Source organism: Nannobrachium achirus (assembly GCF_963921795.1).
Source record: "Nannobrachium achirus genome assembly, chromosome: 19".
NCBI classification, from domain to species: Eukaryota; Metazoa; Chordata; class Actinopteri; order Myctophiformes; family Myctophidae; genus Nannobrachium; species Nannobrachium achirus.
In genome coordinates, this window is record NC_137826.1 from 19274472 (window position 1) to 19287523 (window position 13052).

The 13052-nt window shown below is 41.8% G+C and overlaps 1 protein-coding gene across 1 annotated transcript in view; it reads right to left on the reverse strand.

Moving 5' to 3' along the window:
- LOC308305192 (1,4-alpha-glucan-branching enzyme-like) overlaps nt 1–13052 on the reverse strand; it is a 176153-nt gene that overhangs the window by 43466 nt on the left and 119635 nt on the right. The window contains exons 10-11 of the mRNA XM_080749908.1: nt 8463–8561; nt 393–503 (exon numbers count right to left, since the gene is read on the reverse strand). Coding sequence (XP_080606034.1) covers nt 393–503; nt 8463–8561 — 210 coding nt within the window. The remainder of the gene's footprint in view (nt 1–392; nt 504–8462; nt 8562–13052) is intronic.

Consider the following 13052-nt stretch of genomic DNA (forward strand, 5'->3'; position numbering starts at 1 on the left):
AATTCTGGGCCAGATCTGGATAGTCTTACAACATATCTAGTCTCTATTATCTATTACCTGCAGGGGTAATGTCTTCATTTATAGACTGGTGTCTTCCTCCTATAAAACAGTCAGCATCTGCATACCTTTCTAGAAATATGTGTGATGGGAATTAATTTCCTACTTTGCAAGTTTGAGATATCGATATAGGCCTATAAATATACAGTATCTATACATAATTATAAATTAACATAGAAACAAAGGTGTCTGCTGCCTGTATGTTAATTATACAGCATTTAAGAGTAACGACGAACTCTCCCAGTGTGTGAACCTTTGAACAGACAACTTTGCACGTAACAACAGGAAGTACATTAATAGCGTGTGTGACATGTACTGTATGGGCAGGAACCAACCTGGTCGTGACTCTCTGAGTAACAGATGGAGGCCTCGCCGCCTCTCCTGTTGGTCAACGTGTACAGAATATTCCCCATGTCCCACTCCTCATCTGTCTTCTCTTTCAGGATCTACAGAAATGTGAAGGGCGGGAGAGGGAGGAGGATGAACAGTTGGCGAGGTTAAAACAGCCCACGCGTTGCTTACGAAACATGGGATGCTGAGCAGAGCTGGGTGAGGTGAAGAGACTATCCTGTGTCAAAGAGTAGCTGTCTCAGATGTGATGTACAGTAGTCCTGCCTGGGTTTAAACAGCACTGACAATCATCATTATAAGTTCTACAATGAGGCCACTTTAACACTGATGTGCGGGGCTGAGTGCCAGGTCAAGGCTCACACGCGCGCGTGTGTGTGTGTGTGTGGGTATGTTGCGCACGCGCACGCGCACACACACACACACACACACACACACACACACACACACACACACACACACACACACACACACACACACACACACACACACACACACACACACACACACACGCAACATTGTGTCAAAGGGAGTGGGGACAGAGGAATTTCAAAGAGCAGTGGAAAAGCCATGTTAGCTGGGTAAACTCCAACTGATCTGATTTCACGCTCCCCTACAGCTCACAAAAGCTAACTATATTTTATCAAAGGCACTCAAACAAAACAAGATCTAAGAGGCGGGTTGAAACAGAAGTGTTCCTCTGCCATCTTTACTAGCGTGGCTAATCTGCTAAGATATATCATAATCTCAACAATGTCTTTGTTCTGTTACTGACAATGCTATCCTGCTATTATAGGCCTTAATATTATGTGGACACAAAGTCAAGCAAAAGCTGTCTTTAAAAGATTGTTCACACATTGATAAGGAAAATGAAATTGGTGACTGGGCATTTTTGCTGTTCGGATATACAATGGGGAAGCAGTTATTTGAAATGCCTGGCCTTGCTCGCATTCTGTTCAGAATAATGCCTTACAGTAGCAACAAGACACATAATTGCTTAGCAGAAGTGTGATCGACTTTGACTTATTACCTTTTGGAAATAAAAAAACAGCAGCAGCTCTGTTTCCCTGGAAACACTAAAGTATCGAGAAAATTATCCTGGAGCACAAATCCTCCCACCCCAGATTACTATGCAATGGGAACATCATTGGCTGGTAAAGAGGAACATTACTTTTGCAAATAGAAAAGACCGAACATGAAAATAGTTTCCTTTGAAAAAGCTAATAGTCAGCAGCACGATAAGGCTATGTTATTGTCTTGTATAATTTATTATGGCAGTCAATAGAGGAATTGGTTGTGAAAAACCAAACGTGTTTTCAGAAATGTGTAGTCAAGTTGGGAGCAGCGTAATTCTACTTCTGCCTTCAGAAATCAGCAACTACAGAATCCACCCAACTTACTGCAAGTGGGCATGGGCCCCAGCATGACCACACTGGCTGGGCTGTCTATATAGCAACTTGGACTGTCCGGAGACTTGACTTGAACTCATCTGACTTTACACTTGTTAAATGATCAGCATGATCTGCATGCATTTCTATAGCACCTTAATCCAAAGCAATTTACAACGTGCAGTACTTGAATGCAATTCATACAGACCAGTAAGACTCCCTAATCGGGAGATAAGCGACTGTCAGGTCGCATGTATGTTGTCTGCAAAAAGCAACCTCATGGTGGCACTAGAAGAGGAGCATGTGAGACATCAGGGGCCAGCCAAGGAGTGTGTGTGCAAAGTTTGGCATGGATAGGGGCAACGGTGCCGGAGATAAGAGTAGGGCCAAAAGTGTGGTGTGGCGTGACTTGACGGACAGACGGAGGGACAGACAGACAGCCGGTGGAGGTTTTGATAGTAACTGCGACCTGACGGTCGCAATGAATACTTCCACCGACGGTGGAAGAGCTTGTGTTGTCTTGTTCAAGGAGGACACATCAACATGAAGTCAGGAAGAACAGGGGACCTTGTCAGTTACCAAATGGCCAGTCTGGCCTCCTGAGTCACAGCCAACGTAAATTGGACTTGCACAGAGAGACTTAAAAACAGCTCTGATATGTTCATGAACTTGCAGGCTACGTGTCATTTCTGTGGCTTAAGTAACAGCAGTTCCAGTCAGAGCTTTCATGTTCATCTTTCATGTTTCATGCTGCTCCTGATTGCATGCAACTCACTAGAGAGTTTAAACTGGTTATGAAGGATCTTGAGGCAAAAATCAATAAGGAGCTGTCTATGCTTTGCTGGGCCAAAATCTATTTAGGCTTAGCATCTGATTCCCTACTGTTGGCACTTGGCATGTGTGCGCACTGTTCGGTACGCATAAGCGAGAATCCCAATTCTATAAGTGTGCCTGTGTGTGTGTATCTGGAATTGAACTACACACCATTCCTCCGATCGCCACCAAATCTGCCAATCAAAATGTTCAGGTTGATTTGTCTGTCTGTTCACTACTTTGGTCCCAAATAACATCTTGACAACTACTGGCTTGATTGCTACGGAATTTGCTTTGCACTTTCATGAACTCATGACTGTGGCTGATGCGCCATTAGTTATTGAAGGTAATGAGGACTGAATAACAAACAACATTGTTTATAAGGAGCTGCTATAATTCAGTGAAAATATTAAAAAACTGTCCATGCCCATATAATCACAACATCACCAGTTGGATTCCCGCTGGAGAATGGAGACAAGTGTTGCATGTCCTCTGCCATTCGATTCTTGTCTCACTAATGTCCTATCTCAGGGGTCTTCAACAGGGGGTCAGGGACCCCTAGGTGGTCCTCAGAGTTACTACAGGGGGTCCTTCAAATCTTTGTGTGATAGAAACGTTTTTAATTTTTTCTTCTTTTTTTATATTAACCACTTGAACCCTAGTGTCTTTATTCTGAGAACTTTACTCACAACGCCTCGCAGCGCGAGGCGTTGTGAGCTTGTAGATCGGCTATTTTGGGCAAAGAGCTTTGGTGTAGAGAGGCAAATGAGCAGACTAAGTACTGAGTGAAAGGTCAAGTTTTATTAAGTATTGATGGTTCAAGTGCATGGTTAAATATCTGAAAAAACACAAATTGACATGAATCCAAAATACAATGATGATTGTGCTGTCAAACAATGAAACTATATGGAATCTATAAGGTAATGGGGGTCCCTGCTTCATCTCTCTCTCAACTAAGGGGTCCTTAGCCTGAAAACGTTGAAGACCCCTGTCCTATCTAAAAAATAAAAAAATAAAAAAAGATTAGAATAAATGAATTAGGAACTGCAAGTACAGTGCAGTGGGTCAGGAGGTATAGTGGCCGTCTTGGAAACAAAAGGTTCCCGGTGCAATACCCGGCACCTCATGCTGCGTGGCGCAGAATCTTCCAGTAAAACATTGAAACACTAACTGCACCCTATGAGCAGGTTGGTACCTTGCATAGTTCTATCCAACAAAGCACTTTGGAGAATGGCACTAAATAAAATGCACCATTTACTATGTACAGTATTTTATATTACACAGCCTACTGTTTCACAGCAACATGCTGAGTATAAAAATTTAGCCGTATGTACAGCTTATTAGTCTGAGAGTTAACCCATTTAGGCCTAGAATTATTGAATGCTTTAACCAGGGAAAAATAGCAGATATACAAGCTCACAGCGCGGCACCGAGTGCCACGCTGCAAGCTTGTAGATCTGCTATTTTTGAAAGAGTCGTGAAAATGTGTGTAAATGTGTTGAATACATGTATTTTCAAAGCGAACGTTTGTAACTCAGATTTTGCTTCTGGGTGGTCCCTGGAACTAAATATTTTGAGATGGGGGTCCGTGGCCAAATACATATCATTTTGGGGGTCCTTCACATGAAAAGGTTTGAGAACCACTGACATAGTAGTCTCTCAAGAACAGACTAACTGAGCTCCAGTTAAGTGAAAAGGACCTTTTCTTTGACGATGGCTGGCCAGATTGCTGACATAGAAACATAGGTTTTTCAAAAAACCTTAGGAGGATTCAAAAGACACTTATAGAATCGGGTCAAAATTCTAATTTTCACGATTTTTCAAAAATAGCAGATCTACAAGCTCGCAGCGCGGCACTCGGTGCCGCGCTGTGAGCTTGTATATCTGCTATTTTTCGAGAGCAGCCTTTTTAAAACTGAAAAGGCTGCTCTCGGTTGGTGAGTTGAAACGGATTATGAATGATCTCAAGGCAAACTCCAGCAGCAGTTTAAATGTTGATTCTTTGATTAGTCTATACTGTATTGTTTCCCACTTCTGCTCATCTGATATTGGGAAAATGTAGATTTTTGTGCAAAAAAGCCAAAACAACAACAACAACACATACCACAATTGGGTTCTGCATTGATTAATTGAGGATCTGTAGCCCCCAGGTCTTCATTTAAAAACAAATATGCATTTCTTGATTCTTTTTTAGTATACTTGAGTATTCAATGTAAAGCGTGAGGCGTTGTGAGCTTGTAGATCTGCTATTTTTGGCTACAGTTCTCAGAATATGGACACAAGGGTTCAAGTTGTTAATATAAAAAGGAATACTCAAGCCTACCTTCCTAGTGGCAGGTAAAAGAGGAAAACTATTTAGATTAGTGCAACGTTTTCAGGCCAAGGACCCCTTAGTTGAGAGAGAGATGAAGCAGGGACCCCCACAACCTTTTCATAGATTCCATATAGTTTCATCGTTTGACAGCACAATCATCAGTGTATTGTGGATTCCTGTCAATTTGTGTTTTCAGATATTTAACCACTTGAACCATCATTATCTAATAAACCAGACCTTTCACTCTGTACTTAGTCTGCTCTTTTTCCCCTCTACACCAAACCTCTTTGCCAAAAATAGCCAATCTACAAGCTCACAACGCCTCGCAGCGTGAGGCGTTGCGAGCTTGTAGATCTGCTATTTTTGGCTACAGTTCTCAGAATATGGACACAAGGGTTCAAGTTGTTAATATAAAAAGGATTGGAAGATTTGGAGGACCCCCTGTAGTAACTCTGAGGACCCCCTAGGGGTCCTGGACCCCCTGTTGAAGACCCCTGGCTTAGTGAATTGTGGCTACAGCAGAGTAGCTGTGTCCCTGTCCACCTTTGTATATGAGCCATTGTAATGTTTACGAGGGTTCTGTTGGCTGGTTTAACAGGAGGCAAATGGATGACGCCTCTCACAGACACACACGCACGCACACCTTCCTGTATTACTATACTTGTGAGGACCATCTCATAGACCGACATTTATTGCCCAAGATATTGTATAGGGATGGGAATCGACAACCAGAATTGTTAGAGAATCGGCATGTATCCATCCAAGCTTATCAATTCCTTTTATCAATACCAGCGTGTTTTTTGACATATGTCTATGCAGCTGAAAAGGAAAGCCATTCATTTATTATAACATATTCAAATGTAATTAGGATGACATGCATGCCTTTTCTCCACTACAGTATGTCCAGGTGCCGGAGAGCGGAGACCGTTCAGATAGAATAAAAGAGTTGTAAACCTGTGTGGGCCATTATCTCTTCGTCATTCAATAAAAGGAATCGATAAATAATCCGACCGATAAGCAGAATCGCTAATGGCACTTGTTGTCAATAAAATTGTATCAATTCTCTTCCCTATATTCACTTTCACAATCTGATTCTAACTCTCACCATTGCACACCTCACCTTATCCTTAAACCTAGCTGTAATTGTACCTTGCACCTTAAAAGACCCCTTGGAAAAGTAAGGACTGGCAAAAAGCATCATCACTTTCCACTTAAGAGTACATTTCCCTCCTCTCACAAATACGCACGCACGCACGCACGCACGCACGCACACACACACGCGCACACACACACACACGCACACACACACACACACACACACACACACGCTTACGTGCACAGCGTACCCACGGGCATCACATTTAATGCCTGGTTGTCCTTGGTGAGGCTGATAAAGGCAGGTTGAAAAGGCTGGGCTAAATCAATGCTAAGGCAGTAAAAAGAGACCGTAACATCACAGCACCGCCTCGTATGCACAGAGCCATCAAACAGTTCTTAGGCTGCTGCTCCTCTCTGACAGGACATGAGACGGGCGGGGGCGACATGAACACACGCACGCCTTATCTGTCATGACGCGTGTCACTATAGCGCTGCATCGTCAATACTGTACTTATTGACAATGTCGGGCAGAAACCTTATATCTCCATCATTTCAACTTGTTTTGTTTTTTCCATCAATGACATGCATTACTTTGTGGTAGGACAGCGTCGTACAAAAGTAGCAAAAATAACCAATCTACAGTGCAAGCCCACAACAGGTTCAACAGGTTTTTGTTATTCGAGAATAAAATGATTCTACCTCAGCCTAAATTGGCACAGGGACAGCAGTGTCTGTTTTTTTTTTCTTCTTCTTTTTTCTTTTATAAATATTTAACCAATGAAAAGTACTAACAAGAGCTTGTGACTAAATAATAACTGCATTTGATTGTTTGGAACACAGGTTTTTTCCCCCACCATTTCCTGAAATGTTGGACATACAAGGTTTCTCCCCAACAGTATTACAGTATAAAAAAGCTTAAATATAATATAAGGCTGCATACTCAAAGCCAAAATCATCAAAGGCTGCATGTTTGAAATCTAAAATGTAAAAATGAAAACCCTATAGACCCAGTAGGGGGCAGAAGCAGCCCAGATAAGACGGGGAGAGGAACAACCAGGGATATCAGAGAAGAACCTGTACCTCTGTCTCAATAACACTGTGTCCCTCAGCAAAAAACCCACAAGAACATCCTCAACCACCACCAACTGCACAGCCATATGTTCCAACATTCAGCCCTAACGACCAGAGGCCGCACACATACCATAGGAACCGCTTGTAACAGCTGTCCCATCATTTCTCCTTTTCCCTGCCCCTCCCCGCGAGCCCCCCTCCTCCATCCCCGGCCCCCGTGGCAATCTCATGAGCTTCTTGTTTTATTCAGCCTTTTAAACACATTTAGACCGGGTACTTTTAGATTTGAACCACTTTAACCATTATTTTATGCTTTATCTACTGAAAAATAGCAGATATACAAGCTCACAGCGCGCGCTGCGAGCTTGTAGATCTGCTATTTTTTTTTCTAATCGTGAGCATTTGCCTTTGAATATTTTTGACCCGATTCTATGAACGTTTTCTAAATCCTTCTTCTAAATCAGTGGTTCTCAAACTTTTTCATTTCAAGGACCCCCAAAATGACATGCATTTGGCTGCGGATCTCAAAATATGTTGTTCTAGGGACCACCCAGAAGCAAATATTTGAAAAGATATATTCAAAGAAAAAGAATTGCAGATCTACAAGCTCGCAGTGTGAGCTTGTATATCTGCTATTTTTCAATAGCTGCTAAGGTATACAATAATTTCAGGCCGAATTGGGTTAAAAAGCAACTTCTTTTATTTAACGTCAAGTCCTCCTCAGGAGAGGGAGGTTAGAGGCTGTGTCAATGGATCACCAACCTAATTGTCCCTCTGGAGAACCGCGGGGCCCAGTGGTGGTGAGACAGGAGGAAAGCAAGGCAGGGATGTACGGTATACATGCACACAACACAAGTGTTGTGCTTAACTAGAGTCAACCCATTCGGGAATTTGTGTAAATACTGCAAATGTATATTCTAGACTTACTGGGGCACCACGCAAGTCTGGAACGATGCAATTCATGGAACGCATTGCCCCACCAAGTTATGCAATACCCACTGTCAGAGTACCCGTTGTACCCGTCTGTGTCCCTTTTATGCCCACATGGAGATCTCTGTATCTGTCTGTCTGTCCTTGTCACTTTTATACCCAAATATGCAGATCCCTGATGTCATATGGACATTAGCCATACTGTATATACTCACACACCCATGAACATTTACACGCACGCACATGCACACTCACTCACTCACTCACTCACTCACTCACTCACTCACTCACTCACACACACACACACACACACACACACACACACACACACACACACACACACACACACACACACACACACACACACACACACACACACACACACACACACACACACACACACACACACACACACACACACACACACACACCCACACACTCACCTGGATCCATTTGTCAGGCACAGCCATGGCCAGACGGTAGTCAAAACCCATTCCTCCTTTTGCGATGGCCCGACACAGTCCTGGCATACCAGAAACATCCTTAAGACGTGAAAGAGAGAGAGAGAGAGAGAAAGGGAGAGTGTGATGTTGTGAAGGCATAAAAGCAAGGATTTGGTGGTGTGTGAGGATTTGATACAAAGGTAAAAGGGATCAAAGGAGGTAAAAGAGGAGATGTTAGACGCGGGATGAGAAACATGACAACGTTGTGAGTGTTACTGAGATGAGATTATCCCCCTTCTGCTGGATGCCTGGGGGCGGTGGAGGGGGGGACACTGCAGAGGAATGTTGAAACTCTCAGAGTTAACACTCTGAATTAGTGTACATGCTTTAAAAACATATTATACCGCACGCACACGCGCACACACGCACGCACGCACGCACGCACGCACACACGCACACACGCACACACACAATGTATATACAGAGCCTCTAAAACATGATTAATATTGTGTAAAAAAGCTTGCAGATGCCATAGCACCCCAAATCATCACTGACTGACATCACACTTGACTTTAGAAGGTTGACATTTCTTTATTATAAATCCTTGTTTTGAGTGGTATCATGTAATATTGTAATATTTTGAGATATGGACTTTTGATATTCATGAGCTGTATGCCATAAAAAAAAATCTAAATTAAAATGAAAAAGGTTTTGAATATTTCACTGCATTTGCAATGTACAGTATCTAGAATATCTGAAAGTTTCAAGTTTTGAATTATATTACAGAAGAAAATGAACTGTATTCTAAGATTTTTAGAAGGCTCTGCACACACACACACACACACACACACACACACACACACACACACACACACACACACACACACACACACACACACACACACACACACACACACACACACACACAGTATATGACTTTTACTTGGGACTCTGGAATTCACTCATTCAGTAAAATGTTTAATTGCCTTTTCCCCGCCCTGTTGGTTCCATAAATCTATATTATTTAATTAACTTTAGAGCTTCACTCGTACTCTCTCTCTCACTCTGTTTTAGATCAAGTGTAATTCAGCAGGTCTAGGTGCTTAAAGGAGTAGTTCACCCACAAAATGACTTTTTCTCTATTCATTACTCCATTCATTACTGCCATGGAGACTTGAGTTCAATAATATCTTTTGGTATTTGTCGCATTCCTAAGACAAACATTCGGTTATGGTACTTTTAGCCCCATTGATTCCGGATGGGGACCCAAATGCATTCGGGTCCCCATCCGGAATCAATAGGGGTGCATTTATTGTAATGACAATTTTGTCTTAGGAATGCGACAAAAACTAAAAATATTATTGAACTCAAGTCTCCATGGCGTGAGTAATCAATAGAGGAAAAAGTCATTTTGGGGGCGAACTACTCCTTTAAGTCCTTTGTTTGTTTTGTTCATAGCTGCCGTTGGATTAAGAAGCAGGGGTGTAAAATAACTACCGGAAAGTACTTTTACTCAAGTACTGTACTTAGGTACAGCTTGTATGTAGTTTTACTTTACCAGAGTATTTCCAAATTTCAATACTTTTACTTCTACTCCACTACATCTCAGAGGATAATATTATATTTTTACTCCAGTACAATAGTTAGAAAACTTTAGTTACTAGTTAGATTTGGATTATTATTACAAAACATACATTAACCACCTAGCCCTATACTTGAAAATAGATGATCATCTGCATAATTGGTACTTTTATTTTGGTACCAATGTCAATACTTTTACTCAAGTAAAATTGTATTACTTTTACTTGTAACAGAGTATTTCTACTTTGCAGTATTGATACTTTTACACATACTTTTTACTTTTTTCCACCACTGTTAAGAAGTGCTTGAAAGAGTTTCCTCCATTATGTTATGGTCCTGAGTCAGAGTGGTGATTTCTTCCTTGCCTAAAGTACAGTACATGTACGTGGTACGTGGGTGCTTTGCCATGGCGTGCGCCAGTGTGAGAGTACTGTCCCAGTATAGCATTTTTGTCACTTCTAATGTCTTTATGACAACAAAAGGTAACCCAGAACCTTCCAGACCTGAAACTTTCCAGACCCCAACAAAAACAAAAAAAGAATATAATATTACTCCGTAGTTATTATAAAAGTCACATTACATTTTCTATTAACTACGTCTGAAAGTGCGCATACAATGAGTCACATTGACTTCTCACGTTTTTTCCACTTTCCACCTTTTTTTGGATTGGCACTGCACTGATTATTATTACTAAATAACTTATATTATTATTTAAGTATTATTATTAGTTTTATGACGAGATAACGGTGATGAAGCACTGACTGTTATGGATGGACACTATTTATTTTTTACCTCCGATGCAAGATACCTTTCTAAAATGTTTTTAAAATGAATGGTATGGCAGACTATATTTAATTCACATTTAGGTCTGTTGCTGACACATGGATTGAGCAGGCTATCCAAGGATATTGTGTGTTATTTGGGGAAATTGCCCTTGGATGCCCTCCATGGTAATAAAAAAGTGTTTTCTAATTTATGGAATTTCTTAGATTTTTCTTTTATTTATGAATGAAATTACTTTCCATTCATTACTTTTTTTTTCATTCATTTTTTGGAATGTTTTTTGAAAATGTTTTGAAATAACAATAATTAACAATAAAATGTGGAAACAAAAATGCTGGGAACCCATAAAAATGTGTGGGCGACCCACAAATGGGTCCCGACCCAGTGCTTGGGAACCAGTGTTAACAAGTAACAATTATGAATTAAAAACACTACAGAAAACAGTACAATCACGGTCTTAATCTGATTGTACTGTTGTATTGTTGTACTGTTGCTCCACTGGAGCAGCTGGGAGTTCAGTGCCTTGCTTGAGGGCACTGCAACAGAGTCTCGGATCAGATGCATGCGTTTGAGCGGTCGTTGTAAAGTCAGACACAGAGGTTTGGGACGGAGCAGAGTGGGAGAGAAACAAAAGATCAAGGGACCAAAAAATGAGAGTGAGAGAGAATGAGTCACCCAGAGAGGGAGTCACGGTAGATAGTCTAGGACCTGGCTAAGATGGTAGAGCTCTCAACTAATGGATCATGAAACACATAGGAGCCTGTACTCTCATCAGCTGGGTGCTCAGGCCTCAGACAAAAACCTTTCATTCATATGAACAAGTAAACACTTCACCTTGCAAGTCTGTCTCCAATATCTTTCTCACAAAGATGCTTTCATGCCAGGGATCCATACTGAGACATATTGAGAACTGAGAACATACTGAGGTATCTACTTCCTGCCTGCACTATAAAGGACTGCCACACAGACATTATCCTATGTGCATCAAAATGCATGAATGCAGTATAAAGCATAATATGCTTCATGTGTCCATTATTGCGACCAAAGGTCGCATATACTCTGAAGAACCGTGTCGCTTGAGTGTCCTTCCTTCCGTAGCCTCTGTGATGTCAGTGTGATGTCAGCGAGTTGTGACATCACTTCCTGTACGGGGCGGCTACACGAAATGTGGATAACACTATATATGGAGATAGTCCAGTCCATCATGTCATATGGGACTACCGTCATAGACAGTAGCCAAAAGAGAAGGATACACAAGACTAAGAAAGACAAAAAAAGGAGGAGGAGGATAAAGATACCAAAAGGAGAGAGAAGAAAGGGTGGATGAGGTACAATGTGTCTCAGAAAAGAAAATGAGGTGGCAACGGGGGCGGCTAGATAAAGTTATTAGGCCTGGATCCGACTTTAAGTCGAGGCACAGGATTCCAGAAGTGTAGCGCTTATTCGCTCTTGTATCAAACTGGTACTCGAAACGTTCTTAGAATTTAATATATATTTTCTAAAGTAAATATGGGGGCGGCTGTGAAAAAAAGAGAAGAATAAAAAAGAAAAAAAGGAGGAGGAGGATAAAGATACCAAAAGGAGAGAGAAGAAAGGGTGGATGAGGTACAATGTGCGGTATCCTCCTTGTCAAGCTCGACGTTGGTCATTTGGACCTATACATGGAGAAATGGAGCGAACCTGTTTGGCCTAAACATGGAGATGTGGTACAGAATGACTCGTATATGGGCATAAAAAGTATGTCATGTGACATCACTTCCTGTACAGACAGTCAGACAGACAGCCATTGACTCCGGCCTAACAATGGCTACTGTCTATGATGGTAATCCCATATGACATGATGGACTGGACTATCTCCATATATAGTGTTCTCCACATCTCCATGTTTAGGCCCTATCGCTCACACCCTAGGTGGGGTTGGCGATAGGGCCTTTCTGTGTGGAGTTTGCATGTTCTCCCCGTGTCTCCTAGGGTTGATACCCTAACAAAAACATGAACAAACTCCCCCCAGAATGATAACAACTAGAATCGTCAGAGAAACGCTGTGGTTGGCCAGATAGTCAAGAATTGGCGCGACCTCGCCCTTTAGGGCGAGGTCGCATGTCACCCTGAGGTCGCATTCCACCCTCAGGTGTCTTACTAGTATTATAATATAATGGACACATGATGTCCATTGTTGTGTCCTACTCCTATCAGACCTATAGCACACAACACACGGTCAAACTG